Source organism: Ceratotherium simum, chromosome 9 (assembly GCF_057802395.1).
Source record: "Ceratotherium simum simum isolate JZ-2026a chromosome 9, ASM5780239v1, whole genome shotgun sequence".
Taxonomy (NCBI): Eukaryota; Metazoa; Chordata; class Mammalia; order Perissodactyla; family Rhinocerotidae; genus Ceratotherium; species Ceratotherium simum.
Window position 1 is genome coordinate 3351685 of NC_141908.1, and position 20961 is coordinate 3372645.

Below are 20961 nucleotides of genomic sequence, written 5' to 3' on the forward strand. Positions count from 1 at the left end.
AGATCTTAGTTTACTTTTTTAAAGTAAATTCACACAGAGAAGAGATTGGAAGGAGATTCCTTGTACCAAAATGTAAATCTTGGGTTGTGTTATTAAAGATGGTTTTAATTTTCTTTATACTTTTCTGCATTTTGCGCATTAGTCTTTAAAATCAAAGGGAGGGGGCCGGCCCCGTGGCTTGGCGGTTGAGTGCGCGCGCTCCGCTGCTGGCGGCCCGGGGTCGATCCCGGGCGTGCACCGACGCACCGCTTCTCCGGCCATGCTGAGGCCGCGTCCCACATACAGCAACTAGAAGGATGTGCAGCTATGACCTACAGCTATCTGCAGGGGCTTTGGGGGAAAAAATAAATAAATAAAATTAAAAATAAAAAAAAAAATCAAAGGGATAATTAAGTAGAATAACTGTGCCATTGTTTTATGTGGTCACTCATTTTTATGAGCATGCATCAAATAATTTTAAGTGTATTAAAAAATTACATAAAGAGCACATACAAAGTACTATGGGGGGGTGGGCTAAGTAGATCTATCTTAGCTGACTCGGAGGAATGAGGGTGACATTGCCAGATGGAGAAGCCATTTAGAGGTGGTAGTGGTAATTCTAGCTAGAGGGAGTGCAGGTTCAAAGGCTTAGAATTGGGAAGGACTTGTTATATTTCAAGAATGGTAATTGTGGCTGGAAAATGAAATAGCTTAATGGAAGATGATTCTGAAGAATTAAGTTTGGGTTAGACAGTGTAATAGCAAATCTCTGTTGAGTGATGAGGATTATATTTTGTATTTGCATAGCTTTTTAGTGTGAAAGGGCAGTATAGTGTGATGGCCAGAGGGTAGTTTCAAATCTTGGCTTTGCCACTTAATACCTGTCACCTCCTGAAAAAATTATTTCATCTTCCTGAGCCCCAGCTTCACCATCTTGATAATCGGCTGAAAAGGTGATTATGAGGATTAAATATAAACCTATGTAATAAAAACTGTAATCCCTTTATATTATGTAGAGGAGGCAAAACTTTGCCTCTACCCATCTTAGGTTTTCAGCTAGAACTCTAACAAAAAGACAGATTAGCAAGAGAAAAACAAACAAGTTTATTAACATGTGCAGCACACATCATGCAGGTGAAACCTCAACAAAGACTAACTTGAAGCGATGCCTTAGAATTCCGGCTTATATAGCATCTTCAACAAAGAATAATGATTTTTTGGAGAAATGACAGGGCAAAGGAAAGCAGTTTTAGGCTTCCTAGGGTGGCAAACTGGGAAGGTAAACAGATGGGAAGAAACTAATGTAGTGAGATTTGTGTGCACATTTCTCTGGCGGCATCTCTGGGCTGATAACAGTCTGCCTCCAGTAGAAAGAGAGTCTATATCATGCCATTAGGCAGAAAAAGAGGGAAGTTAGAGCTTCTCTCCCGTTTGCTGCTGCTTAATTGCCTTCAGCTCAAAATTTTTATGTCGAAAGAGACATATTTTGGGGTGACATAATTCAGTTTCCCTTAATTACCTTACAGTTATCCTCTATAGTAAGTAGGGCAGATATTATTTCTCAGGGAGCTAGTCCAGAGTTAATCTTTATGAGGTTGAGGCCACACTAGTTTAAAGTAAAAGAGACTTAACATATGAAATAAAATTTAAAAGTAATGTTCTTGAGCTTAGGCTTGGTTTTTTAAAGAAATCCGTATATAAGCAATTGCAGTAATAAATTGCGTACATATTTAAATTACTTGTTTTTATGTTACTAACATGTTTTTGACTAGGTTCCTAAAAAGGATGTAAACAGTGGGATTTTCAAGTACAATTGTTCTCTGTAGAGCACTTTGAGAACTCAGAATCTTCACACATCTTTTGTGGTAGGACAGAGAGGGAAAGTGGGAAAGATTTTTAAAAATCTTTTTGAATAGTCATCACTGAAAACACAATTTTTTTTCTTTATTGTGAAATTTTTGTTGTACATGATTGTCTGTCAGTCACCGTATAAATGCATCCCTTCACCCCTTGTGCCCACCCTCCAAAAACACGATTTTTTAATAAAGCAGTTTGAGCACAAATGTGACCTAGTTATAGATCTAGTTGCAGTTCTAATTTTTGTTGTTTTACTTGAATATTCTCTTGAACAGCATGGAATTAGCTGTGTGGTTTGTGGTTGGCAGGTTTCTGTTCCATGGAAACTATACTGAAATAAATATGTATTTTAAAATCCAGAACCTGTAGATTTCATCTGCATAGAAAAGTAGAATCTTCCCCTCCTGAGGGTCTCACAGGAAAAAATAGTGTGTGGAACTATTGAGAAAGAGCTTGTTTGGAAATGGAGCCTAGCCTCTCATTGTTATTCTGACTGGAGGCAAAGTGTAGTGGGCCCAGGCATCCATCTGCTGTTGAAGTTGATGTCGGTCCCATTAGCTCTAGCCTCACTTTGAATTGAGTAAAGATGGCAGTCTGCTGTCGTTTGGATCTTTCCACAGACAGGTTGTGCAGGTAGAAGGAAAGTATTCCTACAGGGAGTACATCAGAGCAACTAGAAGATTCTTTTTGGCCATTGCTTTCGTTGTTTACCGTATTTTCACCAGTTCTTTTGATTCCATCTACACTTTCCTTTCTTTGTGTTAGGTTTCTGCCTTTGTCTTTGTCTGTAAGTCCACCAAATTGTCTTTAAGTCTACTAAATTGAGGAGAAAAACATTATTTTGCATTGGTTCTTTTCTCTTAAGCAGTTGTCCTGTGGGGTTTCTGTTTAATTTTGGTGAATTTGAGTGTCTTCTGTATGCTGGAGGTAAAAGGTACATTTTTTAAAAATGGTCTCTGATCTTAGGGTCAGTGCATTGTGAAGATAAATGTGTAAACAGTCACCTTCCAGTGAGGTAGAGGTACAAGATGCTGTGGGGATATGCAGGAAGGAATGACTAACCAGCTCAGCCTTCACAGATGATGTATTTGAGCTGCGTCTTGAAGGGGGTGTGCTTCATAACTAATTAATAATTAACAAGATACTTTGATAACATTTGTGGAATACTTACAGGCACTGTACTAACTACTTACATGCATTTGATCCTTAGAATAGCCTTCTGAGGTATAGATACTGTTCCTAACTCCATCAGATTGAGTACATTGAGGCTTTGAGAAATTGAGAAGATACCTCTAGATTACACAGTAGAAAGTGGCCGAGCTAGGGTTTGGGCCCCAGATCTTTCTGACTCTAATGTTTATGTTCTTAACTGTTACATTATCTTGTGCAAGGTCCATCCTACCCAGAGAGAAAGATGGAAAAGAGTTCAGGAAGGGGGCATTTTTGTCTGATTTTGAGGTATGAAAAGGACAAGGTAGGGGAAGGATATTCCAGGTAAGGGGAACAGCATTTGTAAAGGCATGGAGGTAACATAGTGAAGTTAGTAGTTCTATGTGTCTGCAGTAGAATTTTAACATGCAACCTAGAATCACTTGGATTAGATGTCAAAATGTAGGTTCTTTGACCCCTTCCCTAGACTTACTGGATAAATGTCTGGAGGTGAGAAGCACAAAAGTCTGTATGTTTTTTCACCAAAGCTCCCCGAGTGATTCTTAAGAACACTAAAGTTTGGGAACTGCTGGTGCAGTGCATAGGGTTGATGTTGGTGAAAGGGCAGAAAGAGAGTCTGGAGAGGTAGGCAGGAGTTTGCCTCATTATTACAAACTCTTAAGCTTTGGGTAGAATTTTCTTTTTCCAATACTCATCAGGAGTGCTTTTGTTTTTGACTGAGTCTAGGATCAACCAGCTTTTGACAGACAAAGGACATTCTGGTATATAGCTTCATTTTATCATGTGCATATTTGCTGTAAATCCGAGTCTTTCCAAGTCAAAGCCTTGCAGCGTTCCAGGAGCTACACTGGAGTATAACAGCATTGTGTACTTTTATTGCTGGATTTCTCAGATTCTTTCATATGCTAATTAAGATATGTACTGGTAAACTTCAAGATGGGGATTTGAAATATATCTTCTGGAACTAAGGTCCAGTGAAACATGTTTTTGAAAATGCTGCTATAGATATTTCCTCATGGAATTTACTGTGTGTGTCGTGTTGGATGTTTTACCAATTTATAATGGTAGGTTAGCATGCAAGTTCAACAGTTTTGAGTTTGACTCTTTTAATGGATAAGGAAGAAACAAGTGTCCCGAGTTGTCTGATTGTTTCTTTATAAGGATTTCTATTTGACATTCATATACTACTTGGAAGTTTACAAATTGACATTTGCTTTATGGTAGTTTTATTTACTTTGTAATTTTAAAATGTTAATTATCTCTGTGCATGTGTATTGTGGCCCTAGTCCATAAGGAGTATGATTCCTATTTGTATGCTTTGATCAACCAGATCATTCATTATGGGTAACCAGCAGTTACAATGTGAACAATTATAAGAGGAGGATGTGAGGCATTATAGACACCTCTAAAGCCTTTAGAGGTATAGATACTAAGGACCCTCAAAATGCTTAATTTCTCTAACGGTTACAATTAGGAAATTTTTTACATTATTAAGAAAATGACATTTAAATGGCAATTTCTACAATTGATTTGCTGTACTCATATCTGACTTGAAGAAAATGTATTTTGGGGGCCAGCCCAGTGGTGTGGTGGTTGGGTTTGCTTGCTCCGCTTTGGTGTCCCGGGGTTCGCGGGTTCGGATCCCCGGCGCGGATGTAGGCACCGCTCATCTGGCCATGCCGTGGCGGATGTCCCACATGTAAAATAGAGGAAGATGGGCACAGATGTTAGCTCAGGGCCAATCTTCCTCACCAAAAAAAGAAAAAAAATTTTTTTGGTTTTTTTTTTTAAAGTTTGTAACTTAAACTACTGAAATCAGTCTGAAAATTTTGAATATTGTTTTGATAACTTTTAAGCTTAACCATGTAATTTCTGATATACTTTTTCCCAAATCCTGTGATGTTATTGCCTGAGTGCATTCTCTAACTTGAGTCTGTTGACTAGCACTTTCTTACTGCAGTGATTTCTCACCTTTTTGTCCCCCACCATCCCACACATAATAGATACTCAGGTTTTTATGAAATTCTTCAAAAATTGATGGGAATTCATAAGTTTCACAATCAATATCATATGTAATGTCCTTGTAGTGGTCGCTTGTTTTGGAATGCATACACCATGTGTCAGGAAACGCAGGAGAGAGTGTAGCAGCTAAGTTTTGGGATGACTGCCCAGTTCATGATAGCTCTTCTTTGAGAGTGGCTCCCAGTGCTGTGCCCCTGCTCTGGCTGTGACCTGTTGAGTCACTGAGTTACAGCATCTGATATTGCTGTGGCCAATTAGATCATCTCTCCTGGAAATTTAAAATTTAGATCCTAGACACCGAAGGTTAGCATGGTTAGAGCTGAGTCATGTTATTGGTAGTGCTCTAGTGAAAAGGTCCTTGAGTTCCCTTTTCTAAGCTCTCTCAGCTGCCTTGGTTCCCGCCCTTCCTGAGTCTTCAGTCATTCATCAGACTTTGATCCTCAGATGATTGTTCTCTTCTCTGGAGCTAGCCAGAGATGGTTTATGTTGTTTGCAGCTAAAATAAATTGAGTCAGAAACGAACATACTGTTAGTTATGTCATGGAAAGCATTCCAGAAGCCAGTTACAATTTTCTCTGTTGCCTCTGCTGGTACCTGTGTGTATCTCCGTGGCGGCGCCCCCGCCCCGGTGTCCCATCCCGTCGTCCCATGTCCTGTCCCCCCCCACACACCCCCCACCCCCGTTAACTTAACTCAGTCATCACAAACTAATTGCAAATACCTGGTGTCTACACACCTTTTATATAGCTCAGTCTCATATAGATCACTTCCTATAGGCTTTGAAAATATCATGTATACCTTCATAATAGTGCATATTACACTATATTGTTATATTTGTCTGGCTCATTAGACAACAGCTCTTGAAGATCAGGCACTGAGACATGTTCAGCCTTAATTCCTAGCACTTTGCACATGGTAGACGTTAAAGAAATGCTTGTTAAGTATTCCTCACTTTAAATTATTCCCACTTAACTCCTTTGTTGTTCATTCAGCAAATTCTTATTGTGAGTGTGTATGATGTATCAGACACCATTCTGTGCTCTGAAGATATCTCAGTGAAGAAAACAGATCAAAAAATGCCTGTCTTCTTAAAGCTTACATTCTATGTAGTTAATTTTTCATCTACATTCTTTTAAAATATAAAAATTAAATTATGAAGTATGGTTCAAAGTAAACTTTCAGCAGTATATGGAGTATTGTACTGTATTACAAGATTCTATGTTGTTTCTCCTGTCCTAATATCACCTTTAATAGATAAATGCCAGTTTCAGTGGGATAATAAGATGTGTGACTGACAAGAAATCCAGTGCTATACTGATTGCCCACTGATAATGTAAGAAAAATGCCTGTGGGAAATTTGAAAAGTTTATGATTTTAGAAAGTTTCCTGAACATGTTATATTTGAATGAATATGTATAACAATTACTCTTTCTTTGGAACTCTGTGCTATCAAGGTGGTAATAAAATATAGAGAAGAAAATCCTCAAAGTTTTGCTTTGTAAGCTTATTTTATAATTTTTTGTACTCATTTTGAAGCTGTAGACACAGCATACTTAATCTTTAAATGAGCCTGAGACAAGTTAAAGAAGGCATTTTATGAAAACGTTTTTGTGCCATTTATCTTGTCACTGGATTCTCTTGTCCCTTAATTATTTCATAACATGATAGTGGGCATAGACATTATTAAAGACTCTTTGCTCCTTGAAAATTGATCTGTGGTAAGTTCAGGTAATGTCCATCATATAGTCTGAGGAGAAATATTTGGCTCAGTAAATTTTTTTTTTTTTTTTTTGTGAGGAAGATCAGCCCTGAGCTAACATCCATGCTAATCCTCCTCTTTTTGCTGAGGAAGACGGGCTCTGAGCTAACATCTATTGCCAATCCTCCTCCTTTTTTTTTCCCTTTTTCTCCCCAAAGCCCCAGTAGATAGTTGTACGTCATAGTTGCACATCCTTCTAGTTGCTGTATGTGGGACGCGGCCTCACCATGGCCGGAGAAGCAGTGCGTCGGTGCGCGCCTGGGATCCGAACCCGGGCCATCATTAGTGGAGCGCGAGCACTTAACTGCTAAGCCACGGAGCCGGCCCTGGCTCAGTAAATTTTTAAGGGGGTAAACTCAGACACAAAGACTTTCACTTTTTAAACCATCATATTAATCACAGTGTTATTGAAAGTTCAGACACTAGATGGGGAAGAAACTCCCCAGATCCTAATTATTATTATTTTGGTATGTTTAATTTTGTCTATTTTTCTGTGCATTTTAAAAAACATAGCTATAATATGTGTATATCCAGTTTGTACCCTAGAGCATATGCTTTCAGATTACTTCATGGAACATCACGTGTAGTTAAATTAGTTGTGTTTTCCCCGAAACTGAAACTTCTCTACAGGGTTACTGTATGTACTACCAAGATGGTGCTAAGCCTCAGTTTTCTTGTGGAAAGCACTGTTGTGAGGAGGAAATGCACTAATAGGAGAGAGCCTAGCATGATATTTGGCTCTTATTAGTTACTTAGTAATGTTAACTGCTCTCCTGGTTTGTTTAGATTCACTTGGAAGAGTGTGCCCTATAAATAATGTGGCCCTTTAAATAAAGTTTTATAGTTCTTTCACTTAAAATAATTTTAACCTTTAAAACCCAAGAATGTTCCTTTTTAAAAGAACTTGGGTATGTTATTTGCTTGTATTTCTTTGAAAATATATTTAGGAGCTAGAATTATATGAGAACATTAGGCTTTTTTTTTTTTTAATCCAGCTCTTCAAAATATGTCTCCTATATAGTAATGTGGGGGTATATGCTTTATAGATTTGTTTTAGTGAAGGTTGGTTATCTTTCCTCATTTTGGGATTCAAACCATGTTAGCCATTTCATAGATAGATAGCCTTCTTTAAAGTGGGATATTTCTATATAGGTATAGGACAAGAATTCTGCGTTTAAGTATACGTATTTCTACGTTTATTTAAAATTTATTTAAATTGTTGACAATTTTTAACATTTCACCACCAAACATTTTTTTGCGCTGTCATAATTTTTTCTCCCTGGATTTTTCAGAATGAACGTAGTGATCGAGAAGATGGCCTCAACAAAAGACATCATGTGACAGACTCTGAGAATGATGACCCCTCAAATCTTAATGCTAGTGACTCTGAAAGTGAGGAGCTTCAAAGACAAAAAGACAGTGACTCTGAATCTGAAGAGCATGCAGGGCCTCCTGCAAGTGATTCTGAAAATGAGGATACCAATCACCATGGGAGTGACTCTGAGAGTGAGGAGACCAGGAAATTACCTGTTAGTGACTCTGAAAATGAGGAACTTCTTAATGGGCATGCAAGTGACTCGGAAAATGAAGGTGTTAGAAAGCATCCTGCCAGTGATTCAGAGATTGAAGAGCTCCGAAAAAGTCCTGCCAGTGACTCTGAAACAGAGGATGCTCTAAAACCTCAAATGAGTGACTCTGGGAGTGAGGAACCCCCAAGACACCAAGCCAGTGACTCTGAAAATGAGGAGCTTCCCAAACCGCGAATTAGTGATTCTGAAAGTGAGGAGCTTCGTAAACCTCGGATCAGTGACTCGGAAAGTGAGGAGCCTCCGAGGACTCAGGCCAGTGACTCTGAAAATGAGGAGCTTCCCAAACCCCGTATCAGTGACTCAGAAAGTGAGGATCCACCAAAGCACCAAGCCAGTGACTCGGAAAATGAGGAGCTTCCCAAACCCCGTATCAGTGACTCGGAAAATGAGGATCCCCCAAGGCACCAAGCCAGTGACTCTGAAAATGAGGAGCTTCCCAAACCCCGAATTAGTGATTCAGAAAGTGAGGACCCTCCAAGGAACCAGGCCAGTGATTCTGAAAATGAGGCGCTTCCCAAACCCCGAGTCAGTGACTCTGAGAGTGAGGAGCCTCAGAAGGGACCTGCCAGTGATTCAGAACCTGAGGATGCCGCCAGACACAAACAGAAGCCAGGGTCGGAAGATGATAGTGATGGGGAGAATAAGGGAGAGGGCACAGAAATGCAAAATGACTCCTTTCGTTCAGATAGCCATATAGACAGGAAAAGCTTTCACAGTTCTGACAGTGAGGAGGAAGAACCCAAAAGGCCAAAAATTGACAGTGATGAAGATGAAGAGAAAGAGGGGGAGGAGGAGAAAGGAGCAAAGCGAAAAGCTGCTGTGCTGTCTGATAGTGAAGATGAAGAGAAAGCATGTAAGCAGTGATTTTGGGCTGTTTATCTATAGCTTTACTTATTGTCTAAGCTTACAACTATGAAGCATTGTTTCTTTTTCTGGAGCGTTAGATCTGTACTCTCTCGTTCAACTTGATGTTCTAAAATATTACCGGGACACTGGTTTCCCTGTTGTTCAACAGCTAATCTTAGTATTAAATTTCTTTTGAGTTGTTCTAGCAGCATTCATTAAGTTCTCACTGCCTCAAAATGATAAACTAGGGCCAGCCCCGGTGTCAGTGGCCGTGCTGTGACAGCAGCTCACATATAAAATAGAGGAAGACTGGCAACAGATGTTAGCTCAGGGTGAAACTTCCTCAGCAAAAAAAAAAAAGATAAACTAGACTGAGTTTCAATGGGAATATGAAAGACTTGTTTTGTTTTAACTGGAAAGGGTAATGTTTCAAAGAAGTATGTTTCCATGAAAACCTAGCTGTATCCAGAGTTAGCTGTGGGTCTCTCTGACAGCTAGTGTACCTACATCCCATCCAGACAGTGGCTGAGCTCTCACGGGTACCTCTCTTCATTTGTTAAACATCACTGAATACCCAAATTCAAGGAGGTTTGTGAGGGCCTCTTAGAGACGTCATGTCTCTGCAGAGTATTCCAGTCTTTGCTGCTTGATTACTTTTTTTATGAAACTTACTTTTTTGAAAAAGATATATTCCCTTGTAACCTGACAGTTGTTATAGGAGAGGAAAAAAGAGCAGCACACGTGTGTCAGTTAACTCAGGGAGATCAGAAGTTCCACACTGACCAGGGACAGCCAAGGAATATGGGGATTCCACAAAAGAATATCCAAGCCCTTTTTAGTTCTGCTAAAACTAGGCAGCATAGAAGGGATTTTAATTCTGCACATCAATCTAGTCTCCTTTTCTCTGTTCTCCAAAAGGAAAGGTAGCTGTTGATGCCCGCTTTTATGTTGATGATTTCATTCTTCATCTTTTGGCCAATTTTTTCTAAACAACAACAAATAATTGTAAGATGACTCTGAATGAATCTTTTAGTTACTTTTTTTTTTTTAAACCGTGTGTCAAAAGGCCTTTGATCGTTGCCATGTACTGCCATTTTTTTTTTTAATCTTTTTTTGTGAGGAAGATTAGCCCTGAGCTAACATCTGCCAATCCTCCTCTTTTTGCTGAGGAAGACTGGCCCTTGGCTAACATCTGTGCCCACCTTCCTCCACTTTATATGGGACGCCGCCACAGCATGGCCTGACAAGCGGTGCGTCAGTGCGCGCCCAGGATCCGAACCCAGGCCGCCAGCAGCGGAACGTGCACACTTATCCGCTACGCCACGGGGCTGGCCCCTGTCCTGCCATTTTAAAGCACCTTTTGTACTTAGTAATATAATCACTATGACAGGATAAGATTGACGATGATTTTCTTTTTCGACAGCAGCAAAGAAGAGTCGTGTTGTCTCTGATGCAGATGACTCTGACAGTGATGTTATATCAGACAAATCAGGCAAAAGAGAGAAGACTGTAGCATCTGACAGTGAAGACGAAGCAGGGAAAGAAGAATTATCTGATAAGAAAAATGAAGAGAAGGATCTGTTTGGGAGTGATAGTGAGTCAGGAAATGAAGAAGAGTAAGTGACAGTATAACGTGAGTTTTCAGGGGTTCATGTAAAGTGGTAGAGAGGGGTTTGTCTTTTTAAGTTTTAAATTTGTATTAAAATTTCATGTTGAGGTGTAATACAATATATCCTGCCTAATTGCACAACTTTGAGGGATTCAGGAGTTTAGTTCCTGAACTATTGCTACACACTACAAAATGGATGAATCTCAGAAATATTATCTTAAGTGACGGAAGTAAAAAGGACATATTGTGAGATTCCACGTAAAGTTTAAGAACAGGCAAAACTAATCTGTGTGAAGTTCAAAAACAGGCAGAACTAATCTGTCGTGATGGAAGTCAGAGTGCTGGTTAGTTTTAGGATGTTATTGTGGGGGACTGACTAGAAGGGGCCACGGGAAATTTCTGTGGAGAAGGAATTGTTCTGTATCTTGATTAGGGTAATGGTTACACGATTGTGAAATTTTGTCAAAACCCATTGAAATTGACACTTGAGATCTGTGCATTTTACTGTATGTAAATTATACCCTATTAGAAAAAGATTTTATGATTCCTCTGCAAATGAAAAGTTTTTTATATTTTCTTCTCTTCTAGAAATCTTATTGCAGACATATTTGGAGAATCTGGTGATGAAGAGGAAGAAGAATTTACAGTAAGTGTTAAGATGGAAATATTTCCTCTTTGACTTTGCTTTTTCTTGTTTTTATGGCAGTGGTTCTCTAATAGGTGATTCCAATAAGTAGAAGTAAGCAACTGTGATGTATTCCATAGAAAAATCTGGAACAAACGGATTCAGAAAGGGAAATAAAAGGGTCTACAAAGGCATAAAAGGACAATAACAGGCAAAATTGCATTAAGGGAAGGAGGAAACATGTTGAGAGATGATGAAAGGCACTTTATAATGCTCAAGAGAAAGATTCACAATAGTTATGGAACTTCTGATTCTAGCAGTGGCAGGCTAGATGATTTGGACCAACCTTCTGCTAAGGACAACTAGCAAAGCTAGAGAAAGTGTTTAAAAATCTGTTCATTGTCACAGGAACAAGGTAGCAAAGAATCACTAAGCCAAACACCAGCAAAAGACAGAAACTTAAAGAGGTAAGCTTAGCATTTAGACCTGCTTTTTCTGGGGTGTTTGCCTGTTCAGGCTGAGAGGCTCGTTGTATTTTTGACAGCCTCAAGGCTCAAGAGACAAAACTTGGAGGTCAGGGCCTGCTGAGGCTAGGGGACCCTAAAAACGCCATGCTCTGGATTGGGACTCCTAGGATTAAGGGTGAACTGGAAGTAAAATAGTTTTTGCTAAGATTTTAGGCTAGCTTTGAGTCAGCAGCATAGAGAACCTTTGTCTCAGAAATGTGATTGCAGTGATTCTTAACCCGTTGACTAGTGCTCTCAGGGACCTGGCATGTACAAACAGAAATCCTTTCAGGACAAAGGTAACATCATCATAGAATTCAAATTATTTCTGTAGTTTTTCAAATACACAGTATGGTACACAATCATAGATAACATTAAAAATAAACAGTCATAATACACAATAAGAAATTGACCTAGGGGCTCTAGGTACAGGAATTTTAGATATTGCCTTAAAAAAATATATATAATATATTCAGGGAGATAAAAGATTAAAAATTTTGTCACAGCAAACAATTTTTAAAAAGACAGTGCAGGTTTGGAAAAGAACCAAGTAGAAGTTCTGGAACTATAAAAATATAGTAACGAATTAAAAACTTGGTAGATGAGTTTAACGACAGAGTAGATGTATTTGAAAAGAAAATGAGTGAACTGGAAGATAGGTTAGAAGGAACTGTTTAGAACAAAGCATTGAGATATATTACTATGGAAAATGCAGAAGAATAAAACAAATTATACATGGGAAGTTTTAACATAGTGGATTGGAAACTCATAAAGAGAGGGAAAATACACATAGCAGAAGCAATATTTAAAGAAATGATACATAAAGCCAAGATTCTAGAAGTTCTACAAATTACAAGCAGGATGAATACAAAAAAATCTACACCTAAATACATCGTGGTAAAATTGCAAGAAACTAAAGAAAACGGGGAAGTCTTACAAGCAGCCGGAGGGGGAAAATTAGAGAGAGGCGACAATTAGATTAACAGCTGACTTGTCAACAGCAACAATAGAATCTAATAACTGCAAACTTAGAATTCTGTTATATTCAGCAAAAATACTTTTCAGGAATGAAGATTCCCTCCTTATTTCATCTTATCAGTATACCAACTGAAGCAGATACTAAGGGCAGAAAGAAGATCTTAGGTGGAAGGTCAAGGATGCAGGAAGGAAAAAAGAGCAACAAAAGTATGTGGATAAGTCTAAATGAGTATTGACCATACAAAACAGAGTCATGTCTGGTGTGGTTTAAAATACATCTAAAATTAAAACATGACAACAGTAACAAATTGGGAGTACACATGGAATTGAAGTGTTCCTAGGCCTTTGCAAATGTATGTGAAAGTATCATTAATACATAACTCTTGATTTTTGGTTGTTTATGTCCTCTAAGCTTGTTACTCTTCAAGATTGCCTTGGGTTTTCTTGGTTCTTTGCATTTCTATGTGAATTTTAGATCAAGCTTTTGCAAAAAGTAAAAAGTATAGACAATATTTTCTGAATGTAATGTAATGAAATGAAAAATTAATAACAAAATTAACAAACAAAACACCCTTGCCACCTAGAAATTTAAAACTTCCTTGTTAAATAGTTCTTGGCTTAAAAAAGAAATCAGTACTTTTATTCCTAAAGCAAGAGAGAGTGAAAGTGTAGATGAATTTAGTCTAATTCAAGATGGTAGAAAAATAACAAAGTAAACGTAAGGAAAACAGAGAGGAAAAATTTATTCAGCAAGTATTTGAGAGCCTGTATGCCAGGGATTGTTTGGACATTGCCCTCATGGAGCTTATCATCAGTTAAGCAACATTTTACAAGAATAAGATATGTTTCTATAGTCTAGGGAGTTAACATCAACTTGATTATAGGTTCAGTTCAGTGAGAAAAACAACCTGCTAGGTGAACCATTGGAAGGCCTTTCTAAGTATGACATAAAAGTTAGAAGCTGTAAAGAAGAGACTGACCATTTCAGTTACATAAAAAATAAAAAATTATGCCTGGAAAACATTACCATAAACAAAATCAAACTGTACAAATGTGAGGATTGTGCAGTTGCTGTCACTTTCAGAGAGCTAATCCCTAATGTTTAAAGAGATTTTCCATACCAATAAGACAAAGATCCAGCAGAAAAATGGGCATAGGATATTGAGAGTTCAGAGAGAAATAATTACAGATAGCTTTTAAACATGAAAAAATGCCCAGCCTTCCTCATAATAAGAGAATGCAAAAAGGGCTATAGAGATGTTTTGTTTTTTAGTCCAGAGATTAGCAAATATCATTGTTTGATAACCTGCTATACTAGTGAGGAGGTGGGGAACAGGTGCACTCGCGCTTTCCTGGAAGGAGAGTTGATTGGTATACTCTATGGAAGACAGTTTGGCAAATATTTCTCAAAATTTCAAATACACATATCTAGATGTCAGTAGGGAAATGTATAAACAAATAGTGGTTGCAGTCATATGGTCAAATAGTCTAAAACCTTAAAAAGAACGAGGATACTTCATGCCATATGAATTGGTCTCCAGATTGTATTGTTAAATGTGAAAGTGCAGAACAGTATACTGTACCCAGTGTGTGTACTATGCTGCCATTTGTGTAATGAAAGGGGGATAGTAAATATATATGTGTAGAAAAATGTAGGCTATTTCTGGAAGGAGACACAAGAAAACTAGTAACACAAGTGGCTAGGGTGGGGGAGCTTTTTTGCTATGTACCTTTTGTACCTGTTTAATTTTTGTTCTTTGTAAATGTATTACTTTAAAAATGCAAAAAATTAAGAGCAGCTACACAGAAGAAAATTATTTGTTATGAGGTTGTGATAACTCTGGCTAACTTACCCTGCCTTTAGGGTTTTAACCAAGAAGATTTGGAAGAAGAAAAAAGTGAAACACAGGTAAAAGAAGCAGAAGATTCAGATTCTGATGATAACATAAAGAGAGGAAAACAGTAAGTTTGTTTTATTTTTTTTAAAAAGGAATTTGTTAAAGAGAACTTTTAAAATGAAGGTAGAGACTGTCAAACTTTGTTGTTTCTTATTTTGGTTCCTGATTAAGTGTAGCAAAGAATCTGTTCCGTTTTTCTCTCTCTGCTGCCTGAAAATTAATTGCTCTTGTTATTTTTCTTTCATTTGCCCTCTGCTCAGCTATCTTAATTTGTGGAGTTATATGGTGCCAGGTTCTTAATTTATATCTCACCAAGTAAGCTCTTCTGAAAAATAACCTAATAAAAAAATATGTTTTTTAAGAGAAGAGCTAATTTTGGGGTCCCAGGGAGAATAAGGCCCAAGTCTTAAATATAAAATGATTGTATTTCATGTACTTTTGTTGAGATGGTTGGAATCCATTTTCAGAAAAATCTGGTATCTTGAAAGTTGCCAAACAAAGAATGATTCGTTAGTTACTGTTTATAATGGTAAAGATAGTTTTAAAAAATAGTTTTCTTTTTAAGTCCTATTGACATGAGTTGAGCTGAATGAGTTTGGCAGTACCTTTGGAAATTATGTAAATTAACTTATCATGTAAATCATATCTCATTTATGTGATTGTGGCAGAGAGCAGGTTAACTCCCTTATTAAATATAATGGTTGAGGTGAAAGCTATAATGGTTTGAGACTTGTAGCAAGTCTGTAGATGTCCATCTTTATCTCAGTCACATTGTGTTTTGAGAGTTGTACTTCTTATCATGACAGGCAGCAGTTTATTTTTCTTTTTTTCTACTTATGCTATATAAGAGAGAAATATTCAAGTAGTTGAACACCAATCTATTCCCCCAAAAAAGGCGATGCAACCAAAACTGAACCATGTAATTGCAGGCAGTGTCCCCTGAATGAGAACATGAAATTTGAAATGTTCCTTCTCTGGTTGATGTATGCAAGTGTGAATATAGTCTATGGAAAGTTTGGTCTGTTAGTGTTTAATATATAAGAGTTGGGGTAGTACAGAAGTTGAAATAAAGTCTAGGATCACCTGTTTTTTTAAAAGCTAAAGGTAGCACTTCATTGGGTTAAAATTAAGAAAGTTGGTTGTTCTTTAACTGTGATAAAAGGAAATGTGTATTTAAAAGGGAAGTTGTATTTCACTTGATTTTGTGTTATTGGTTAGTATGGACTTTCTGTCGGATTTTGAGATGATGTTGCAGCGGAAAAAGAGTATGAGTGGCAAGCGCAGACGTAACCGCGATGGTGGAACTTTTATTAGTGATGCCGACGACGTTGTGAGCGCCATGATTGTCAAGATGAATGAAGCTGCTGAGGTGAGATGGGTCACTTCTAGCTTGATCTTTTCTTCCTCCCACTTAATTGGTTGTATGGCTTTTTTTTCCTTTTTTTTTTAGCTTAACCCTTGCTTAAAGATACTTTGTTTTTTGTAATAAAGCATTTAATGTTCTAAATTTTAAGCATGGAAATAATTTTAATTTTTTAGTAATATGTTTAGGAAAAATGTGAAAAGACTAAGTATTAAGTAAAATGAGGCTTTTTAGCTGAATGGCTTTGCGAGTTTTATGGGGGAACGATTTTGCTCTTGGGTTTGGCTAGTTTACCACAAAGTTTGGTGTTTCTTCACATATAAAAAATTATAAATTCATGTTATTATGTTATAAACTTATGTGTCATTCTTTTGCCTCTGATTAAGAGATTGCATTTAACTTATTGCGTTTTAAAATTCTGCCCAAATTGTAAAAATTAGCCAAGTATTATGCTTAAAAACAAGTTCTGATCTTTTAGAGATACTTCCTAAGTTATTTGTGGATCCAATGATATGTGTCTAGGATTTGTTTCAAAGTAATTCAAGGATGAAGGGAAAAGTAGATAGAGAGCTAAAATAAGACTGGCTATGTGTGTTTAATTGTTGAAATGTACATGACAGGAGTATATTATTTTGTTTTCTAAGTTTGTAGAATTTGAAATTTTCCATAATTAAAAAAATAGGGGTGGGGGCTGGCCCAGTGGGGTAGCAGTTAAGTAAGTGCACGTGCTCCACTTCGGCGGCCCAGGGTTCACAGGTTCGGATCCCAGGCACGCACCGATGCACCCCTTGTCAAGCCATGCTGTGGCAGCGTCCCATATGAAACAGAGGAAGATGGGCCCAGATGTTAGCCCAGGGCCAATCTTCCTCAGCAAAAAGAGGAGGATTGGCATTGGATGTTAGCTCAGGATGATCTTCCTCACCAAAAAAAAAAAAAAAAAAAAGGAGTGGGGGCTGGCCCCATGGCATAGTGGTTAAGTTCATGCACTCCACTTTGGCAGCCAGGAGTTCACGGGTTTGGATCCTGGGCGCTGACCTGTGCACTGCTCATCAAGCCATGCTGTGGCAGCATCCCACATGCAAAATTAGAAAGGAAGATGGGCACAGATGTTAGCTCAGGGCTAATCTTCCTCAACAAAAAGAGGAAGATTGGCAGCAGATGTTAGCTCAGGGCCAATCTTTCTCGCTGAAAAAAAAAATAAAATAAAATAAGAGGGGCCAGCCTGGTGGCCTGGTGGTTAAGTTTGCGAGCTCTGCTTTGGTGGTCTGTGTCTTGCAGGTTCCCGGTGCGGACCTATGCACCACTTATCAAGTCATGCTGTGGCAGGTGTCCCCCATAGAAAATAGAGGGAGATGGGCACAACTGTTAGCTCAGGGCTTATCTTCCTCACCAAAAAAATAGGAAAAAATGGCCAAGTAAATACTAAACCCTTCTTTTTTTTTTCTCTAAACAAGTTCCCTCAGCCTTGTCCTTTCTTAAATTTTTTATTTTTCCCCCAAAGCCCCAGTAGATAGTTGTATGTCATAGCTGCACATCCTTCTACTAAACCCTTCTTTAGTAACATATTCTGTTATCATACAAGCCTCATAGCTGGAAAATTATTCCTGATGATAAACCAAATTTTCCCATGTATAATTTGTACCTTGAATGAACTCTTTGAAAACTTGACAATTATGCCAATATTTTAAATTAAAATTGTTCTCTCAATTTGTAATTGTTAGAGCTAATTATTTTAATAGTTGTGTGGGTTTGAGCAACACAGACATACAGAATTTGGGGCTCTACAAAAAGTCCATTCTTTATTTAATTATCTTGCTTGTAGGAAAAATTGTAATTTCTCAGAGAAATTGCTGCTTATTTTATTTTAAAGTTTAGAATTATAGTGGTTATAATGCATTATTAACAATTGCTTTTTTTTTTTTAATGTTTTTCTTTCTGCATAGGAAGACAGACAGTTGAACAATCAAAAAAAGCCAGCATTGAAAAAATTAACATTATTACCTACTGTGGTTATGCACCTTAAGAAGTACGTATTCTGTTTTCTTGAAAAAGCTTTTTCCTTTTAATAGAATGATATTCAAACTGTGTACTGGTGTTCTGGAGATATTAAAGAATGATTGCCTTCTAACAATTCACAAAAAAAAAATAATGAATTTCCTAAATTATGTTACTTTCTCACAAATTTTTCTTCAACTTTGATGCTTAATGCCAACAGAACAAATAGGAAACTGATATTAAGGAAAGAAAAACTTGGAAACCACTAATATTGTTTTTTATAGACCATTTTGAGTCCGGTAAAATTGCATCTGTTTTCCCAGTGTGATTGAGAGCAGAGCAAATTCTGGGAGACTACTTGAAGCATGTATTGTACAAGGCTTATGGCCTGTTATATCATGAATTGTGTCATGGTCCTTCTGGAATAAGGACCTTTTTTTTGTGTGTGTGTGTGAGGAAGATCGGCCCTGAGCTAACATCTGCTAATTCTCCTCTTTTTGCTGAGGAAGACTGGCTGAGGAAGACTGGCCCTGGGCTAACATCCATGCCCATCTTCCTCCACTTTATATGGGACGCCGCCACAGCATGGCTTGCCAAGCGGTGCGTTGGTGCACGCCCGGGATCCGAACCGGCAAACCCCGGGCCACTGCAGCAGAGTGCGCACACTTAACAGCTTGCGCCACCGGGCCAGCTCCAACGACCTTTTCTTGATAGATCCTTGTTACCAAGCTCTTTTGTTCGTTTGCTCATGGTCCTAAGCAACTTTGATTTCTCTTTGAACGTAGCCACAGCCTACTTTTGATGGCTGAAGAAGTGCATTAGTACACCAATGAGCCAACAAGTACGGTCTAGGACTTTCTACTAGGAAATTGTTACCTTTATCCCAACAGACAAAGTTATCTGTGCCAGATTGCGTACATATAATATCATATTTTTTCTATTAACATAATTGATTCTAAGTACATAAAATGGAATTAAATATCAGTATTTCATTGAGTGTTTTTTCTACTAGGAGAATGCTGTTATTCTTAGTATCCTGCAAAGAATAGCACAATTCTGGGTTCTAATCGCCTGAAACAGTTTGAGAATCACTATTCTGATAGATTAAACATCATTTTTTTAATTGTAATAATTGAAGCTCATTATTCTTACTATCTGTACCATCTATATCAGTATTAACCTATCTTGTGTAATTTGGGTTTGTTTTGTTTTTGACAAATTATCTTTGCCTGTCAAGTCTGTTTGTTTCTTGAAAATAGGAACTAAATTTCATATTGCTTTTCAAACTATGAATAGGTGCTTAGTAAATAGTGTATATGAGTAACTCTTTAAAAGCGATTTTTGGAAACATCACTAAATATGTAAGGAAATCCAAAGGAAGTAGAACCAAAATTCATTGACTTGCCTTTTTTTTTTTTTAAATATTACAGGCAGGACCTTAAAGAAACATTTATTGACAGTGGTGTGATGTCTGCCATCAAAGAATGGCTCTCACCTCTACCAGATAGGAGTTTGCCAGCACTAAAGATTCGAGAGGAGCTGTTGAAGATTCTGCAAGAGGTTAGAGGCAGATAATCTGTTTGCTCTTCATTAATTACCTAATGTGGTTTATATTATCACAACCTCTATATTTTACCAGGTATTTATACATTCTCTCTGCCGTAGCCTGCTATAAGAGAGGTTTTATTAGGTATGTTTATTAGGAACATACCAAATAAAATGAGCCTAAAAGGAAGGCCTTTTAAAACTTCATGTAACTATAGTATTGAAGGAAAAAGATCTTGGGGTAGCTCTGGGTTATCTGAGAGTGGTAGTACAGTGGTGGGCATGGTCTAGGGAGGCTTGATGTAGAAAGAGCACCAACTTCAGAGTCAGATAAACTTGCATTGGAATCTTGAGCTGGGCCACCTTCATGTGGCTGTGACACCTTGGGCAAGCTACTTAACTTCTGAAGGAATTCCCGAGGAACCTCCTGTGTGCTAGGTGTTTTATATATGTTTTGGTTCATTTATTCTTCACAACAAACTTGCAAGGTAGGTGTATTGTCTCCATTTTACAGATGAGGAAATTAAGACTCAGAGAAGTTAAATGACTTGTCCAAGGTCATATTGCTAGCAGATGGCTGTGCTTGGGTTCAGACTTAGGTCTGTTTGATTCAGAGTCCTTGCTGACTCTTGTATTAAACTGCTAACCTTTGAGCATACTTTCTCACATGAAGTTTTACTTCGACTGAGTAGTAATACTGGACTCTCAACTCCTGATGTGAACACAAAGTATGTTTATGTTCAGTGTCTGTAGATCCTGAAAATGGAATTTTTTGGTATTTGTTCTATTGTGAATGAACCTGGTCGTGGAGGTCCTCTAGAATACATTGGCAGGACTCCCAGCTTCTGAGTGATTAATATATATGTATGTGTTTATGTTCCTCAGCTACCTAGTGTGAGCCAGGAAACCCTGAAGCATAGTGGTATTGGACGAGCAGTGATGTATCTCTATAAACACCCCAAGGAATCAAGGTCCAACAAGGACATGGCAGGGAAATTAATCAGTATGTACATTTTGCTTTTTGTTTGTTGTGTTTGTGTGTAGAAAGAGACATGTATATATAAAAACTATATTTTTACCAACATTTATTTAAAATGAGTCAGTGAAGTGGAGTAGACAAGTTTTTTGCTAACTTCTTATAGATACTAGCTTTTTCCCTTAAAGTGCTTCTCAGTATATTTAAGTATGCTATCCACTAATAAATATACCAAGTAAGATCA

The 20961-nt window shown here is 37.8% G+C and overlaps 1 protein-coding gene across 8 annotated transcripts in view; it reads left to right on the forward strand.

The window, feature by feature from the left end:
- The window catches only part of IWS1 (interacts with SUPT6H, CTD assembly factor 1), a 47466-nt gene that overhangs the window by 15108 nt on the left and 11397 nt on the right, over positions 1-20961 (forward strand). For 5 of the 8 annotated variants that reach the window (XR_015553147.1, XM_087435015.1, XM_087435014.1 and 2 more), the window contains exons 3-10: positions 8080-9229; positions 10646-10838; positions 11420-11477; positions 14805-14902; positions 16057-16207; positions 18145-18227; positions 19627-19756; positions 20627-20744. Coding sequence is in view for 5 of the 8 variants with exons in the window: in XM_087435015.1 (XP_087291141.1) it covers positions 8080-9229; positions 10646-10838; positions 11420-11477; positions 14805-14902; positions 16057-16207; positions 18145-18227; positions 19627-19756; positions 20627-20744 (1981 nt within the window). In the remaining 3 variants the exon portion in view is untranslated. The remainder of the gene's footprint in view (positions 1-8079; positions 9230-10645; positions 10839-11419; positions 11478-14804; positions 14903-16056; positions 16208-18144; positions 18228-19626; positions 19757-20626; positions 20745-20961) is intronic. The other 3 variants (XR_015553148.1, XR_015553149.1, XM_087435013.1) reach the window with 2 other exon arrangements.